The 20,585-nt window shown below is 29.9% G+C and overlaps 2 protein-coding genes and 1 pseudogene across 4 annotated transcripts in view; 1 reads left to right on the forward strand and 2 right to left on the reverse strand.

Moving 5' to 3' along the window:
* Positions 1–2,965, reverse strand: part of LOC145969700 (cytochrome P450 4C1-like) — a 10,442-nt gene extending 7,477 nt beyond the window's left edge. The window contains exons 1-3 of the mRNA XM_083095886.1: positions 2,878–2,965; positions 516–622; positions 168–252 (exon numbers count right to left, since the gene is read on the reverse strand). Coding sequence (XP_082952012.1) covers positions 168–252; positions 516–622; positions 2,878–2,965 — 280 coding nt within the window. The remainder of the gene's footprint in view (positions 1–167; positions 253–515; positions 623–2,877) is intronic.
* LOC145969968 (cytochrome P450 4C1-like) overlaps positions 1–20,585 on the forward strand; it is a 76,834-nt gene that overhangs the window by 20,014 nt on the left and 36,235 nt on the right. The gene's annotated exons all lie outside the window — the stretch shown is intronic.
* On the reverse strand, positions 12,688–18,124 carry LOC145969961 (uncharacterized; annotated as a pseudogene).

Raw genomic sequence — 20,585 nt, forward strand, 5'->3', positions numbered from 1 at the left:
ATATAAGAATGCAAGTAATAATTATATTATAAGTATGTTATAAAGGATTTTTTAAAATTATATAATGTTATTATGTAAATTGTAGTTATGAAACTACATAATTTTATTATGTGTAAACTATAGTTATAGGAATAATTTTAAATTTTATGTTACTAAAAGTATCTTACCAGGAGCTGTGACTAATCCTTTGCCTATTATAGGTTCAAAAAGTTTATATATCATACTTTTATCCACACTGTTATGCAAGATTACCTATAAAAGTTGTATTATGTGAAGTACTTTTAAATATTTCAAATGCATATCTGTTTGTGTCATTTAGATATTTAACAATATATTATATTTAGATAAAGTTAACTGTAGAAAATTATTTTGATTAGATCAGTGATGAGTTATTATAAAGATATATAAAAGTATTATTTATTTGAAATAGACAACAGATTCTCTATACATAGATTTAAATAATTCATGAATATACAAACAAATAATAATGAAACATATAAACGCTATCTTTTTACCTGCATTTGATCTGGTTCATATATACCAATTACTAATTTGTTGCCTAGCCAAAACTTGAGTGGAGATGAATAATCTTGTGTCAGTTTAATAATAATATCCAAAAATTCTAAAAAATGTTTTATGATTTATCATATAAGATTATTAACTTATTAAAATTTATTTTAATTATTAATATTAATATTATTTATATTATGAATTTATTAATATCTTTATTATTTTAAATTAATGCAATGTTGGTGATAATTAATTTTTTAAATATCTCTTTATTATTACCTTCATGATTCGGACGAAGGAAATAATAACCACTTCCAATAAATGGAAAACTCTTTGGACCGTTTAATATATTTATCTTTTTAATTATATGTCGGCGATGATTATTTAAAATAAAATCATATATATATAAAGCAGTAAGACCCAATAGTATTAATGAAATAAATATCATTATCATTAAATTGATAATACAAATTTGTATTAATGTATTTTCCAAATTTTTTTAAATTTTATGTCTTCCTAAACATATAGATAAATACATAAATACAATTTATGAAATAATGGAGATGCTTCTTTCAGATTAAGAAGTAAATTCATTAATTATTTTGGAAGTGTCAAGTATCAAATAACATGGAAGCTATTATTTCGAGAATTTCTATGTTTAAGGAAAAATAAAAGTTAAATAAGTTTCGTAGTTATTTAAAATAATCAATGTTTTTATAAAATTTTAAAAGATAATAATTTTATATGTAACAAAAATCTTCAATCTGCTTTATTTAAAAATTTTATTAATCTAAAATATTTAATAAGAAAGAAACTCCGCTAATAAAACAACAATAATTAATACAAAAAACTTTAAGGAACAAATAGAAATACTACTTACTTTATCGAAGAGTATAGGTATTTGCTGCTACACTTGAATTGTCGCGACTCACGGTTATAGAAGTCGGACGCAATATATACGTGCAATATACTGAAATATTCAAAATGTTCATTCACTAAAACTGGAATTAGACGAGCAAGGAAAATTCTTTTTGATTAGAGGGTAATAGATGATAATTTATTATCAGTGCTACAAATATATTTTCTTGATTTGATATAAGACTCGGATTATTTCTATAACCTCTTCCTTTATTCTTTTAAGTAATAAGTTAAATTAATTAGTGAAATTAATTAGCGACTAGCCGGCACTTACAATTGTTCAATATTTATTAACGACTGTCCGCTGCGCTCTCGCGATGGGCGGTTTTTAACTCCTCGTTTATGCTAAAATTTGGGAGGGGATCGCCTAGTGACGTTATCATATAAGATCATGGTGAACTTTTCGTGACGGTCAAATCTTGGTGCAAGCGAAAGCGTTTCAAAATCGAAACCCTTTGTATTTTCGTGTTTCTGGCGAACTCACACGTAGTTCGCTGAGGTGACGATTTTACGCGGTTCGCAAACATTCCATTGCATTTTTTTGTTTAAATAAAATCTATATTAATATTAAACTAGAGTTATAGTCCTTCAGACTATAACAAAGAAAAATACATAAATACAATTTATGAAATAATGGAGATGCTTTTTTCAGATTAGAAAGTGTTTATGATTAGTATATAAGCAGAGGATTAAAAAGAGAGGGAGAGCAGCGAAAAGACACGAATGCTTAATGCAGAATAAAACTTTTAATTCACACAACACAAAGGATATATATTCTATTAATCGAAAACTGAGCAATATATATGAGTATCATTAATAAAAAAACAATGAATACGAAAATGAATGCAATTAGCTTAATTAATAATATGAATTGAAATCAAGTAATTTTGTGTATAGTCTTATCAGATGAGCTTAATAGTTAACAAAAGAAAAGAAGAGGGGGGCCTTGGCCATGCGTCCGAAGATCAGTCCGGAAGACTTGATCAGTCCGTAAGACTTGATCAGTCCGTAAGACTTGATCGTAGATCAAGTCTTTTCCGGACGAGAAGATCACCCCGATCCTCAGACGAGATGGCCGACACTCCCTTATCTCGATCTTATCCTCAGTATGAGGCGTGGATAAGTATATCTCCTTGGAAGATTCCTGTTTCAAGATGGCTGATACGCTGTCCAGGCAGTTTGATGGAATTGTCCTCCTTGTACCGCTCTTATTCAGGATTCTGAATTGATGTCTCTGACGTTAGTTTGCTTGATATCTCAGCTTGCCTAATGATTGCACTCGAGTCACAGGTCCAAGGCACATTTTGAAGAAAAATCCGTCGTTTCTTGAGCTCAGCAAGCGGTAGTCGAACAAAAGAAGCAGGAACACCGGAATTACGTCACTCGCCGACGACTACAGAGAGCGACCGCAGCGCTTCTCTCTTATCAGTACGCTAGCTCGCTTGAGACGCTTCTCGTAGAGAAGCGCCATCTCGAGAGAATGCTTCTCGTAAAGAAGCGCCATATTAAGAGAATGCCTCTCGTAAAGAAGCGCCATGCTCAAATGGATCACTTCTCGTAGAGATAATGTCCATGTTATAAGGAGCTTATTCCTTTTTTTCTTTTAACAGAAAGTAAATAGAGATACACTAAATAGAGATACTACTTATCGAAAAGTATGGGTATTTGTTGTTACCATCACACTTGCTACGACTCGCGATTACAGAAAAGAGAGACACGCAATATATATGTGATACACTTAAATTATTCAAAACGTTTCACAAAAACGAACTAAACGAACAAGTAAAATTCTTTTTGATGACATCAAAGGGTAATAGATAATTTATTATTAGTGCTACAAATACAAATAGATGCACTTATGCAGCTACAAAGGCGCGACATTCAAAACGTTTCACAAAAACGAACTAAACGAACAAGTAAAATTCTTTTTGATGACATCAAAGGGTAATAGATAATTTATTATTAGTGCTACAAATACAAATAGATGCACTTATGCAGCTACAAAGGCGCGACATTAGACTTCCGGGAAAGCCACTTTTGTGACTCTTGAGTTGATAAATTAGTGGTATTTCATAAATATTAAATTAATACCATAGAAGTAAAAAATTAGAAAACCAACGAAAAAGACTCTAAAGTAAAAAAGGAGCTTTCTAAATCTACATAATTAGTTCTCGATAATGTTAAAAGAAAGTTCTCTGCATAAGTATATACGTTTATATTTATTCATGTTATCATTACTGCTCTTAGGCTTGAAATTTCATAAATCTATGTTCAGAATTAGAATCAGCGACATCAAAAACACTATGTATTTTTGAGAAAATAAAAAATTTTTTTATATTTGACCGTCCGTTGTCTGCCAGGAAAGCTACTTTTGTGGCTTTAAACAAATCTCAAAATTCTTCGCAATGCACTGCAAATTTCAATGTGTTAATATAACTTATTTCATTTGTGTAATTTCCAGAAAACACGTTTATCCATGTTATTTAAATACATATAAATGTGTAATGTATTAATTTTATACGAATCTTACGTGTTATAATGAGAATATGTACTCTCTAAAAGTGAATCAGTGAAAATATCACTAATTTAAACAGTAAAATAAGATTTCACTGAGAATCAGTGAGTATTTTACTGATTTTCAGTGGAAACGCTTATTTTTTTGTTATTTTATCTTATATCTCACTGATTATGGTCAGTTAAAATAAAATTCACTGTAAAACCAGTAAATTTCACTGTAAAACCAGTAATCGCTAGTTCGTTCGTTTACCGCTACGATCGCTATCTCTCTCGTATTTAGTTTTAGTTATAAGAATTATATAAAGTTTGCAAAGAGCGACAGATAAAATTAAAAATATTACTTCGATTTAATTTCAGATGTTAAATCGATCTTATGAGTCGGACAAATAAATGTCTGGCGACTTAATGAAAATTATTCGTTCGTTATCTATTTAAGATAGCAAGTTCAATATGCATGTAATATAAATAAAATAAAATTTTTGATATAATAAATATTTAGTAAATATATATAAATAAAATTTTTAATTTTATATGAAATAGATAGAGAGATGAATTGTAGTTTAATATTACTGACAATAACGAAAGAAATATTACTGATTGAAACAGTCAAAATTATTAACTAATTCTTTCAATAAAATATCACTGATTTACAGTGCTGTACTTATAACTGCTGTAATTAGTGACTATTTACTGTTTTTCAGTGATAATACACTGATTCACTTTTAGAGAGTATGGAAACGTATAAAAAAATAATACACTTCTTTATTCAATGTTTGGGACGTGTTATAAAGAGGCGTTTGTTCTTGATTTACACGTCTCAGCAGCTTAACACATTTAATGACTTACACAGATATCAAAATTATACAAATTGAAACTACATATATGTAAAATTTTTAATGTATATATTAATATTTCTAATAATATTATTATATAATATTATTATATAAATTTCTAATAATATTAATATTATAAATTATATTGCTTTGATTTTTTAAAGTAATGTTTACTTATAATAAATTTACAAATAATTTATTAAATATTATATTCTTGTCATGTATGATAACAATAAACCCAGATAGCACACGGTCGTTTTATATACGTTTCTTAAACGTATCCAACATTTTTTAACCGTAAAGCATTAATAAGAAACGTTCCTATAGAAATGCTTTTAAAACCATAGTTAAGGAAATGTATTTTTCACGTTTCTATAGACAAAATAAAAATTAATTTTTATTAATTTCAAATTAATTTAAAACTATATATACATATGTACATACATATACATATACATATACATATACATACATACATACATACATACATACATACATATACATATATATATATATATATAATTATGAAAACTATATTAATTTCTATTTACAAATATATGAATAAGATCACTAAGAATCAGTATTTCATTGAACTCTAATAGAAACGCTTATTTTTTGTTATTTTATCTTATATCTCATTAATTATAGTCAGTGGAAGTAAAATTTCACCGCAAAATCAGTAATCGCTAGTTCGTTTGTTTACCGCTACGGTGCGCTATTTTTCTCGTACTTAAGTTTTAGTCATGAGAATTATATAAAGCTTGCAAAAGACGACAGATAAAATTAAAAATATCACTTCGATTTAATTTCTGATACAATTTCTAGAGGAACTTCAGATATTAAATCGATTTTATAAGTCGGACAAGTAAATGTTCGGCCAATAAACGAAAATGATTCGTTCATTATCTCTTTAAGATGCATGTTCAATACGCACCTAAATATAAATAAAATTTTTAACTTTATAGTCTTTTATTAAAAAAATTTATCTTATGAACATTTTATTTTTTTTAAATATTTTATTTTATTTTTCCAACTTTAATTTTTCTATTTTTCTCTAATAATAATCATTTAATTTTAATTCCAAAGTTAGATATAAACTGATAAGGTTATTTAGAATAAGAAAAAATATATAATGTGTATTTCTTTGTAAAAAATATAAATATATTTTTATAAATTTCAAACAAGCACTTTATTGTAATGTACCATTAATTTGAAACCTATACATTTTAAATATATTAAATTAATGCATTTAAATATGAATAATTAACACGTTTTAATGTATTAAATTAAAATATATCAAGTGCATAAGTTATGCAGCAGGAAACGTATAAAAAGGGCTTCAGCTAATTTACACATTTATACGTGTAAATATAACATATTAAGATTTGCAGTGTACTTACCTTATCGAAAAGTATGGGTATTTGTTGTTACACTTGCTACGACTCGCGATTACAGAAGAGAGAAACACGCAATATATACACGTATATATATGTGCGATACACTTAAAATATTCAAAACGTTTCATAAAAACTGGAACTAAACGAACAAAAAAAATTGTTTTTTATGACAACAAAAAGTAATATATATAATAATTTATTATCAGTGCTACAAAAACAAATGATACGCTTATGCAGCTACAGAGGCATAACATTATACTGCAAATCTTAATATGTTTTATTTAATAAGTTTTATATAAAAATATATATATATATATATTTTATATATATATATATATATATATATATATATATATGACAAAGAGGAATTAAAAAATTAATAAATATATATATATATATATATATATATATATATATATATATATATTGTGACGTGACGCTTGACGGTCCGTCACAAGGATCGCGAGATCCGACCGAGAATGAATTTGGGCCCTCGTTCTCCCCTAATTTAGGGAGAGAGCGGCTATTGGAGGCGAGATTATACTCGCCTCCCGTGCGTACAAATTTATTTGTTAGCGTTAAGATTAGGCTTAAGAGCGGGCACGATGGGAAACGCTGACGGGATCTCATCCGGTGGCTCAAAATTGAGGAAGGAGTACAGGATACAAGGAAACGGGCGAGCGGAGGCGCCGACTAAAAGGAACACGCCAAGCTAAGTATTATTATTTAATTGCGTCAATAATAAAGTCCACTTAAGACTACCGCTGTCGCCCCTGTAAACATTCACATGCCCAGCAGGTACGGGGAACAATTGAGGGGAAGGCCAACCAGCGGACGAAGACTGACGCTGAGACCCCGAGTCGGAGTCATCTCGGCCGGAACAGCGCTAAAGAAGAACATTCTAAATAACGGCGAGTGGCTGCCGAAAGTATCCCTCCTGACGGGCCTCGACGAGAGGAATTATGGAAAATAAAAGAGGAAACGGGGTGCGACAAGCACATGTACAGCCCTGAAGGCCGCAGGATTAAATGGGCCACACGACGATCCTGAGGGTTGCGGAAGCGCCACAGGTGGCCTAGTTACGCATTAATTTGCTAGCGTGATTTCGACGGGCCTTCCGCTCGCCACTGTTCGGCGGACCGGCGAAGGGAACGACGGCCCAAAATCACCGATCCGACACGTGGATGCCGAGAGCACGGAGAACCGCCAGGAGTCACCGGTGAGACAAGCGTCGACCCCATCTGGCCGTCTTTGTTAAATAATTCAGGTAGAATTAGCTCGAACAATGTCGGTGCCGTATAGCTGCCGTCATTAAAGTAATTGTGAAATTCCTTTTCTGCGTTCTCGATATTTGCGTCTTAGAGTACGACGGCCGGCCGAAAGACTTTGTTCGAGCTTTCGTAAAATTAAGTGCCCTCTCTCCCAGTTGCGCGCCGACAGTCACTGTAAATGTTTATTTGTACAATTATTACTGTTAGCTGTAAAACTTTGTCTGTTAAAAGTACTGTAACCGAGCTCACCCACAAAGGCGATTGCGATATCCAATAACCGACAAATACGTCGCGGCATCGGCTCGCATATTTCCGAGGCTCAAGTCATTTGATACTTTATTGTTATTGATAGTTTTTCGTGTCTCGATTCAACTGTTCCTGTTAGATACGTTACTAGTCGCTAAATTTTTTTCGTTGAAGCGGCAGATCTGTATAATCGGTTCGCATCTATATTCGCTTCTGTTAACTGCGTGTGCGGCGGGTAGATCCGTTATTATAATTAATTATTTCTATTCGCGCACGACGGATGTCATTAAAGGAGTCGACACCGCGGTGCTCATTATTAAAGGTTATTTGGGGATTCGTAGCTGCCGAAACTCTAACAAGTCTCGTTTAGCGCGGAATTCCGGGACTTTTCTTGTATACTTTTTTTCTGCCGCGTGACATATGATACCGCGGTGATCGCGCTCGAATGCCGGCCCGTCGCTGCCGGCTAATAATCGGATAATCAATATTATAAAACCGCTTTGCATCTACACGAATCTGTCTGTCATTAAAATTTATTCATATGTTAAATATATTAATTCTTGTTATTATAATATTATGTTTTATTTGCAGCCACCCTGTATTCTCGATCCTTCCTTGTGAACTGTTAACACGGACTCCCCCCCTCTGCCAATTTCGAGACGGGGCTAGTCGAGCGTCCGTCGCGATTTTTCTGAGAATTTTGCATTCTTTGTGTACTGCCGATACGGTAAATTTTATAGAGCGGTGCGGATTACCGCACCTGGCGCCCATATATTTGATTTTGGAGAGAAACGTTTTTTTTGTTATGTAAGGAGATCGCGCCGAAGGTGTGCCGTGGGCCAAAAACACCGGCCACGTAAAATCATTAGCCCTTAAAGAATTAACGGTCACAATATATATATATATATATATATATATATATATATATACACACACACACACACACACACACACACACACACACACACACACACACACACACACACACATTCAATATTCGTTTATAAGAATTGTATGATATAATTTTTTATATAAAGAAAATGTGGAGAATATTTTCTTACAACTGGTAAGTATATAGTATATATTTATCAGTTATAAAAAATATCTAATATAAAAAAGTGTAAGAGAAAAATGTTTAATACTGCCACCCGTATCGAGATATCGAGAAGCGAGAACCGTCATCCGTCACCGCGACGGGCGACGTGACAGCATTAAATATTTTTTTACAGTCTTTTTATATTAAATATAATGTATAACTATTTATGCATTATATATTTATTTTATATTATATTACAGATAGTAAATATATAATATATAATATTATATTTATATAGTCTGTGTATATAATCGAAATTATTAAAAGATTTTTTGTTTACGTACAAATATATTGATGACTAAAAAGATTATCCGTTTAGAAACAATAAGAGAAAAGTATCGATAAATATATAATAAGCTAATATGATTAGAATTAATCAGTCCTTAATAAGAATATAGAGGAAAAAGGTAACAATTTCATACAAGTATCTTAATATTACAAAGCAATATAATAATGAATGGTGATTTTCCACACCACCCATGAGGTACCACCAATGGTGCGTTAGGTTTTTTAAAGTGGATCTTTGCCTTGAGCCATATTTTACCACTCTTATATTATATATTATTTTATATTTTGTTATATTTTATCAAGAGACACGGTAGTGTCTCGCGCCAAGTTCATGCGAAGCATTAGCGCGGCACTCCGTGTATCTATACGCGAGTCGGACAGTTGAGAGTAACTCAGATTATCGGATTTCAATAACGGCTGAACGGATTGAATTCTTACTTGCCTTAATCGATAGAGCGGGTTTGAATTGTATAAAGAAAGTATCTTTATTTTTGTGCTGCATGATCTATAAACGGAGATATCATGACGCAAAATCGAAATATGAAAATTTTCAATTAAGAAACGTCTTTATCATCATCATGGTCATCAACACAACACATAGAAAGAGAAAACGTACATTTCCTACTCTCGACAGAAGATTGCGCTAATGACGCTTTGCGATATTTGCGATATTAATGACATGTGTCATATGTGTCATTAGTGACATGTATCATTAACCGCATTTTGAGTAGTGATAAATAATAAAGTGCAAGTTAAATAATAAATAATTAATAATTAATTAAAAATTCGCAAGAGCCAGTAAGGTATGATAATTGAAACGCAAGGTAAATAAATACAGTATATGTATTTGCAAAATAGTGTATTATTAACTGTAAAAAACTATTGTAAAAAACCTGTCTCCAAAATAGTGTTATTTTAAAACTGTAAAAAACTACTGTAAAAAACCTATCTTCAAAATAGGATTATTTTAATCTACAAAATAGTTATTTTAATCTGCACAAAATAGTGTTATTTTAAACCGTAAAAAATTGTTCTACAAATTATTTTAATTTTGTGTAAAATTGTATATCCTACAAAAATAATGATATCAAAAATTGCGCTAAGTGAAAATAAAAACTTATAAAAATATTTTAATCAAAAAAAGTTATACAAAATAGTTGTTTTAATTTTCTACATTATATCCTAGAAAAATGATGATATCCAAAAATTACGCTAATTGAAAATAAAAACTTAAAATATTTTAACTAAAAAAAATTGTACAAAATAATTGTTTTAATTTCCTACAAATAATATTAAAAAGTTGCGCCAACTGAATAAAAATGTTCACTATAAAATATACATTTCTTTTTTATTTCCAATATTAAAAGAAAAATGATATTAAATGAATTGTAATATATCTATTATAAAAAATCGTTGAAAATATGAACAATCATATACATTGCAATAATCATATGCATATATCCTGAAAAATTTAATTAAAAAAAAAAAGGAAATGATAATACAAAATACAAAATTAAAAATTATTAAAAAAATTAAAAATTAGAAATTAATAAAGAAATAAATAAAAATTTATATAAAAATTAAAAATTAATAAATATAAAAAAATTGTAGTTAAAAAACTTAGCGCTGCTACGTTGAATAATGTGCTAATGAAATTAGCAGCGCTAAGTTTTTTAACTACAATTTTTTTATATTTATTAATTTTTAATTTTTATATAAATTTTTATTTATTTCTTTATTAATTTCTAATTTTTAATTTTTTTAATAATTTTTAATTTTGTATTTTGTATTATCATTTCCTTTTTTTTTTTTTAATTAAATTTTTCAGGATATATGCATATGATTATTGCAATGTATATGATTGTTCATATTTTCAACGATTTTTTATAATAGATATATTACAATTCATTTAATATCATTTTTCTTTTAATATTGGAAATAAAAAAGAAATGTATATTTTATAGTGAACATTTTTATTCAGTTGGCGCAACTTTTTAATATTATTTGTAGGAAATTAAAACAATTATTTTGTACAATTTTTTTTAGTTAAAATATTTTAAGTTTTTATTTTCAATTAGCGTAATTTTTGGATATCATCATTTTTCTAGGATATAATGTAGAAAATTAAAACAACTATTTTGTATAACTTTTTTTGGTTAAAATATTTTTATAAGTTTTTATTTTCACTTAGCGCAATTTTTTTGATATCATTATTTTTGTAGGATATACAATTTTACACAAAATTAAAATAATTTGTAGAACAATTTTTTACGGTTTAAAATAACACTATTTTGTGCAGATTAAAATAACTATTTTGTAGATTAAAATAATCCTATTTTGAAGATAGGTTTTTTACAGTAGTTTTTTACAGTTTTAAAATAACACTATTTTGGAGACAGGTTTTTTACAATAGTTTTTTACAGTTAATAATACACTATTTTGCAAATACATATACTGTTTTTTACGCGGACTTAGCACCTTTTTTTACCTTTTTTTTAAAAGGGTAATTTTTTTAGGGATATCACTCTTTTTTGTACTATATGTTAAACATCTTTAAATAAATGAGCAAAGAACCTGCCACCACCCCCGTCATATTTCATTAAAATTCGACGGTCCTCTTTGCTTACTATATAGATATTCAGATCCTTCAAACTTCTTTGCTATTCTTATTGCAAAAATAACGGATAATTACAAATCAATATGTCATTAGAAATCTACATTTATTATTCACAATTAATACTTATACATCCATTAATGAATAATCGTTGCTTTGCTTATCTAATTTATCATTGAATATATAAATGGAACGGAGAAAAAGTGAGTTATTTAATTCTATTTTTAATAGTAAGGAAAATAAAGACAAATTATCAAGAGACACGGTAGTGTTGGCAACTTACCTAAATATTTTTTCACAGTTCATAAATAATGCAGAATATGAAGCAGTCTTCACGAAATTATTGTTGATACATTACAACATTCTTTTATATGGGACTGATCGAAATACAATTATTAAATAATTAAATATTAATCACAAGTTAGATATTACATAAATATATTTTTAATAAAGAATTTTTTAACTGCTTCTTTATTTTATAACTTTCGATATATATTATTTACTAGCCATCTTCTGTAAAAAAAGTAAGTAAACATTTTTAGCACCTCTAGGCCACTGTCTTTTTTTAACTTGAGCATCATTAGCTTCGATCCAAATATTAGATGTTCCTTCTCTGCACATACTTATATAATAATCTTCATCGATACTTGAGCCATGATCAAATATAGCATTCATCACTTTATACAACTGTCCATCTATTAATACTTTAGTTGTTGGAATAGCACTCAAATTAAAGTTGTGTGTTGCTTTCATTAATTTATTATCCTGTGATAAAAATATTAAACGAATCACAACTATCTTTTTTGTCAATATTATTTCATTTTTTAATATTATATTACTTTCAGTACAATATTCACACGATTCATTATGCGACTGACACCAATGTGAAAACGTAATATTTAACAAATCATTAAGATTATAATTTTTCTTTTTCAAGTTATTAATAGGAACAGAAATAATAATATTATTATCAACAATAGTTTTTGTATTATCACAAGTTTTACACCGTCTAATAGAAGTTATTTGATGCCTCACCAAACTTTTTATACAATCATATTTTTCGCAAAGAGCCATAAAAAGATCAGATGCATTTCGTTTTACGGGACTTGAAAAATATTCTCCTAAACATTGTCGTATTGCGTATGTATTTAGATTACATATTCCATTTTCATATCGATGCATTAACACACGTAAAACATCTGATTTATCACAATTGGACAATTGCTGCCTAATGGCATTTAAATTCAATAAACACTGTAATACTGCATTTGCATAGCATGAAACCTTATCTGTATTTTGGAAAACCATGCATGACCCAAGCAGTACTTTGTCGAACATTTTGATCTAAACTTGATTTTTGAACAGAAGCAACTACTTTTGGTAACGCCCATAAAACATCTTTCACTTTGTAATACTGTTCCTTTGACATGGCAATAATTTCTGCTTTTGGTTTGTGTATCTGTTTTAGACGATTATATTCAATAATTGCGTCTTCGCTAGCTATTACCGATGAAGGATCGAAGTTAATTAAATATAATCCTTCTAAAGATGTTACTCGCGATAATGCAACGTAAGTTTGGCCACAATTAAATACAGAGTTACCAATGTCCATAATAGCACTTTGCAAACTTAATCCTTGGCTTTTATGAATAGTGATGCCGTAACTCAAAGATAATGGAAATTGTTTTCTGACAACGTACGCTCTATCCACTACCTCAAATTTAACACTTACTCTTTCAATTAAATATTCTAAACCTGATGGTAAAAGAAGTTTGATCTTTTCTACGTAATCATTATCTTGTACAACTGAAATCACTTTAGCAATTGTACCGTTTACAAGACCCAAACTAGCATCAATATTACGCCGTATCATAACTTTCGCTCCAATTTTAATTATAATTTTTTTCGAAAGCCCAGCTGTTCTAGAATTATCATCATCATTATTTGATAATACTTTTAATACTTTCTTTTTTACATATGAAATACAGTCAATCGTGTCTTCAGCAATTAATATTATTTCTTTAGAAACAATGCGGCTTAACATTGCATCATTGAGAACATCACACATATGACAAGTGGGTAGTAAACAAACGGTGTCTGATGACAGATTGTTAATGAAAGTACATAACTCATTTAATCTAGATTCGAAGGAATCAGCTTTAAAAGAAATTTTTTTATTTTCCAGAATCTTACAATCAGATTTTGTTAGTAAACCGATACGAATTCTCGACAATAACTCGCGGTAAGAGTCATCTCCTTGCTGGCGCATATTAATTGTCAATTCATCATAGTCAAATAATGTAGTCCATAAATTAACCGCATTTAAGGAACTAAGATATTTAGCAATTTTTTCATTTGATAAATGTTTAAAAATAGGATCATCTACAGGAGGTAGTTGAAGCAAGTCTCCAAATAAAAGAATATGCTTTCGACCAAACCAACCATCATCGCAATCACTAGTGTCAAATATTTCAGACAATCGAAGATGTATATACATTAAAGTCAAATTAGATATCATTGACACTTCATCAATTATAAAAAGAATAACATCTTTAAGATCTGCTCGTAAAACTTTCAATACATGATCAGATTGTGACATGATCAGACATGATCAAGTTGTTTATATTTAGGAGTATGATCATGTTCAACGGGTAATTGAAGCAATCTATGAACTGTCAAACCATCTATATTAAATGCTGCTATACCAGTAGGTGCTGCTACAGCAGTATCTTTGTTGAGATTTTGTTTTATCCAGCATTTAATAGTCTTGATTAAGAAACTTTTTCCAGTACCACCTTCTCCGCTAACATATAATCGTAATACTGATTCATCTGACTCTACAGTATTGATAACTTTATCGAATACACGTTTTTGATCCGTATTTAATTTTGCTATCATTTCAGATACATCAATTTCGCGAACTGCTTTATCACCAAGATCTTTAAAATCTTGCATTGCTTCACCAGCCTCTATATTTTGAACACCTATCGGATTTTCAGGATCATCCTGAGACTGTTGTTTTTGTAAATCGTCGTCTAGGCATTGCTGAACTAACTGTTTTGCGGTTTCAAATGCTTTTTGCAATTCTTCTAATTTTTCATGATATCGCAACGCTTCTACAAGATGCAGTTTTTCTTTGTGAAACGATTCGGCATAAGTATCGTCTCCGTTTCTAAGATCTTCTAATTTTCGCCATGGTTTAAACATAAGTAGTAACGAAAAGAAATAATTTTCTGGTTGTGTATTAACATTAACTTTATAATGATCAATAAGATATCCACGCTGTCGTCGCTTAAGATATTTACCATTATCTATTTTATAATACTCAACATACTTATTTTTAGGTTTGATCTTCGAGATATCATACCACTGTGCAAATTCATAAAGAGATATATTTTCTAGTTCATTTGGTCTATGTGGATAAAGATCATCTACTAAAGATGGATAAAATATATCTATAGATTCAGGATCAAGAGCTTCAATTTCCTTGCAGTTTTTTATTCTTTTACGTCGTATTTGGTTAACATCTAACCATTTGATAGTTGTATTTCGATCAGTTCCATACAAAGGAATACTTAACAATGTATCAGCAGCTTCTAGAGCTCCACATTCTCTATTATTCATAAATCGCAAACCCATATTCCAAAGACGACTTGCTAATGATTTGTTCTTATTATTTTCAATATTAAGAACAGAATCAGACAACTCACATTTTCCCGCTTTATTTATATATTTAGTAATGTACCAAGTAAGAAGCGATGATTTTTCACCAATAAATTGTATATCCATATTACCTTCCCATGCAGTAAGAAGAACAGGATTATAATCATTAATATTAACTTCATTATCCATTCGAGGAAGATCATAAAGCCTACTTTTATGTTTCAATTGTTTTCTACCTGCTATCGAAGTTGCCACATCTCTCATATTGAAAGTTTCAGTAACGGGAGGAAATCCAAAACGACATCGACGAATAACTTTACGTCCTACTTTTTTAGAGCGAAGACAATAATCGTTATGTTTATGTCGCTGATGCGTATCAACACGTTTATACAATAATGGTGAAATATTTTCATCTGGCATTTTGCAGCTTATATATTGTAAAATAAATTTGGAGACTTCTTCAATTGTAGATTCACCAAAAATCGGTGCATTTTTAATCCAAATTAATAAGTGGAAATGTTGTATACCTCTACCTTGGTATTCTCGTCGCCAAAAATAGTGCGTTACTTCTCCAATTGGATGATCTTTGGAGTTAATGAAGTCAAGCATTGCCCGAAATTTATTATCGAGAAACCTGGACGTTGATACAGAATCTTTAACAACAAGTACGCTAACGGATAAGGAAGCATCATGCCATCCATTTACTTCACGAATATATTCACCTAAATCTTCCCATAACCATTCACTCGGACTTAGTGTTAAAAACCATGTCGCAGGTCCGTAATGCTGCGTCATACACCTTAAATTACTTCTCGGTTTACGCCAATATTGTTCCGTATTTCGAAGTGTGGAAAATATTGTTGTTAGATCAGATTCCAACTGTTCTTTTGACATTGCTTCTAAATACTCTGCAGCCGTATAACGAACTTGAGGATTAGTTACATTCAATTTATGATAAATTCCACGGCTTAACTGACGCATATTCGCATTATTCAACAAATAAAATAAGTATTGTTGATTTAATCTGTACTGTGGATGTTTAGATGTCAAACGACATTTAATAAATTCATAATCATGAAGTTTAACTTCCCTAATCTCATGTTGTCCATTAATACCAAAAGGGTATAAATCTGGAAAACACATTAAATCTAAATCTTTTTCACGATTATCCAAAGGCGCATTCTGAATTTTTATCATTTGATACAAGTCTGTCGAAGTTTTATTTACTTTCTTTTCATATAAGGGATAAATAGTATATTGTTCATAATAGCCATCATTTTCATCAGTAACTTGAGTTAACATTGCCTTCTGCTGATCGTCTAATGTAACTTCTACATCATTTTTCGTTTCTTCTACCAGATTATTTAATGACTCATTGTCAGATTCGTCACCTAATATCGCTTCTGTCTCTTCCATTTGAAACTCTGAACTTTTTAATTGTTCTAAAATGTTTAATTCATTATGATCATTTGGCAGTATAATTTGGGAGTATAAAGCATTGTTGCGCTTTAACCACGTTAAAGCGTCAAATATTTTTTTAACATCAACCATCTCTTCCCAAATAATCTTTGATTTGGTCGGAATACCTCTAACTAAAATATATAATTCGTTATTAATATTTATTGGGTCAGTATTCAAACATAATTTATTCAACGTCTCCTGTAACGGAAGTGGTAAATGAAATGTTCTACCTTTAACTTTTTGTACCATTTGCCTTTGAGGCAACTTTTTATTAATAACAGTTCCCATTTTGACGACAGTTTGAAACGCTTTAGCTCTCTGTATAATCATTTTTTCAAATGTATTAAGAGATGATATTACTTTGGGTACATCATTTGTAAGAAGATTATTCAAGATGCAATACGCAGGCATTAAGCCTTTACGAAATTTACCTGCACAATAAGTACATATATATTGCGCATTATTTTCTTGTTGTTGTATATGTGCCATTAAACCTCTCCAACTTTGAATATTTATTTGTTCTCGAAGAATATTGACTTCAGAAACATTTCTCTTATAACACAATTTTTCGCATGATACGCAAGCATGCCGTGGTGTGTCTGTTGACCGCTTAACCAAGGCCTTAAACGCTTGATGATATTTAAAAATAATATCATCATCGCTCAGAATTGTATCTGCCTGTTGATGTTTGTACATATCTGCTTTTTCTTGTGCAGAAGTTACAATTTCATTTAATGTGTTTAAATCAGCATGAGTTAATGCTTCATCCAGATTATCCATCTTTCGATAAAAATCTGTAAGCTGATAAATTAAACGCTTAATATATCTTACTCGTGGAAAATGAGGCAATAATAGTTGAATTGGAAGAAACATTCCTTCGCAAAGTGTTAAATCAATATGGCAGCTACGCGTATGGCCCAATTTTTCATTTGAAATTTTCATAGTACATTTATGAATATTTTCTATCAATTTGGGTACATTCTTTAAAGTACATGTATTTATAGTTTCAAGAAATTTCTGATAACGATTAATTAAAAATGGATCGTCAGTTTTACATGAAGTATTGCACGACCACGATTTTTTCGCTTCTATTTCTATCAACGGTAATATATTTACTACTTGTCTTTCTGCATTCATTGCCAAAGGTTCCAATGCAGTTTTTATTAACGGTAGATTTGCTACTTTCTCTTCTGCATTCATTACCAAAGTTTCCTTTGAAGTTACATGACGATATGTAGAATCAATAAAATAGTTTTCAGATGAGGCTGTATGGCTGGATTCGCCACATAACACATTTAATTTCTCTTCAACTGTGGAACATTTTACGGCTTGAGTCAAACTTACTTCTGTTTTTTTTTTAATCAAAGATAACATTTTGTAAATATTACGAAGATAACTTCTTCTAACATGCATACACCAACGTACGATTTTTTCGGCTTTTAATCGTTTTTCGATATGATTTTTAATACCGAGTTTCTCAACAATATTTTTAGTAAATGTTTCTAAAGAATGCTGAAGTTTTATGGTGTTTTTCGACCAAAACTTTTTATATTTTTTTATAATTTTTTTTCCAACATCGTTATTTTTTATTGCAGATTTTTTATTTTTCTGATAATATCGTTTGTTATAAAGCCATTTGCGATTAGAATCTAATGCTTTTTGTCTGTCCTGTTCACGCTGAAAGTTTATAGAATAACGTATGCGTTTTTGTTCACATTGTCTTACAGAATCCTGTTGATATCGACATCGTTTCTTACGGCGATTATTTTCTACATCTTGTTGATATCGCTGTTATTGTTTAGTACGATTATTTTCTAAATCTTGTTGATATCGACATCGTTTCTTAAGGCGATTATTTTCTAAATTTTGTTGATATCGCTATCGCTGTTTAGTACGATTATTTTCTAAATTTTGTTGATATCGACATCGTTTCTTAAGGCGATTATTTTCTAAATTTTATTGATATCGCTGTCGCCGTTTAGTACGATTATTTTCTAAATCTTGTTGATATCGACATCGTTTCTTAAGGCGATTATTTTCTAAATTCTGTTGATTTTGACGCCGCTTTAATGCACGATTATTTTCTAAATCTTGTATATATTGATGTTGCTGTTTAACGCTACTATTTTCTAAATTTGTATATTGGATTGAAGGCAATTGTATTTTCATGCAATTATTGGTTAATTCTTTCTTAGATCGACGAATATCAGCAAGTTTTTTTAACCGATTTTCTTTTTGTGATTCAGTCTCATATTGCCGTATACTACGGGCACGAGCAGCTTCTATTTCTCTGAATTTTACTATTGCTAATGGAAGCACTTTTTGAGGAACATATCGTGGATCTTGAGGAAAATGTTCAATTATATTTGATTCAAAAATTTTTATCAAATGTGAACGCATTAAACTATGATTATATTTTACTCTTTCAGGTTTAATATTAAATAATAATGAAATCGCAAATGCTATTGCAAAAACACCACAATCGTTACCATTTGGTTGTTGTTGCACAGTAGGAAATCTAACAAGACATTTCTCAAAGTCATATGTTGGAAATAATCTTTTTAAAAATTGTTCATGATGCTTATGCAGTCTTTTAGAATTTAACGAATCATAAATAAATATATATTTTGTGTTATAGTAACTACATACCCAATATCCGTCAAACGGACCTAATGAACTATGCAATATTTGAATATGATTTTTATCTTTTGGCATAGATTGAATAGTATCAAGACACTGCACTCGCCAGGATTCGACAGGTGTATAATCTGAACAATTTTGTAAAAGATGACCAAAATGTTCCATATGAATGTCAGTTAACCAATTGCCTCGAATAATTATATCTTTTTCTCTAGGCATTAAGACTATTTGTTTGTTTATCTTTACAGACATTTTGTATATATAAAGTAAACGTTTTTTATACAAACAACAACTTTATATAGACTTTATAAAAACTTTATATATATTAGTTTTATTTATGTATAACACCTTTTTATGAGCACACAGCAACTCTATAACGGCGCACAGCAGCCTTTTATTGGCGCACAGCAGCCACTTTTTATAAGCGCACAGCAGCTCTATAACGGCGCACAGCAGCCGTTGTTTATAGGCGCACAGCAGCCTTTTATTGGCGCACAGCAGCCACTTTTATGAGCGCACAGCAGCTCTATAACGGCGCACAGCAGCTCTATAATACCGCACAGCAGCCGTTCTTTATAGGCGCACAGCAGTCTTATATAAAATAAGTTAAATAAAATTTTATACTTACCTCTATTCTCAACGAAGAAAAGTGAAAAAACCTGCGTAACACCCTATATAAATATCAGTATTGTACAGTATATCACATTTTCAACATCTTCCTTAATAAAAATAAAATACATATCTCTTTTTAATCCTTCAATCGTGCGATTTTTCACGAATCACGTGGAATTTTGAGAGCTCCTAATGAATTAAACGGTACATTCTCGTTTCGCAAAAAACTGAGTTTTTGCCAGAAAGATATCGAAAAGATTAAACAATTAAGTATTGTATTTTGTTAAAGATCGTGCGCAACGGCTGAAGGTTTAATCAATACTTTAAATATCCAATTCATAAGTTATATCACTTAAAATATATCCAATATATAGAAATTTAATTTTGCAATAAATTTTGCAACAAGCAAATGTATGTGCAATTTAAAATTATTTTAATAATTATTTTAATAATTATTTTAACATTATTTAATTCTAAAATACGTAAGATTTAAAATTCATTATAATTTATGAATTTAAA

This window comes from Camponotus vicinus, unplaced genomic scaffold (genome assembly GCF_025532165.1).
Source record: "Camponotus vicinus isolate PSW18456_S1 unplaced genomic scaffold, iyCamVici1.0 SCAF_4, whole genome shotgun sequence".
Taxonomy (NCBI): domain Eukaryota; kingdom Metazoa; phylum Arthropoda; class Insecta; order Hymenoptera; family Formicidae; genus Camponotus; species Camponotus vicinus.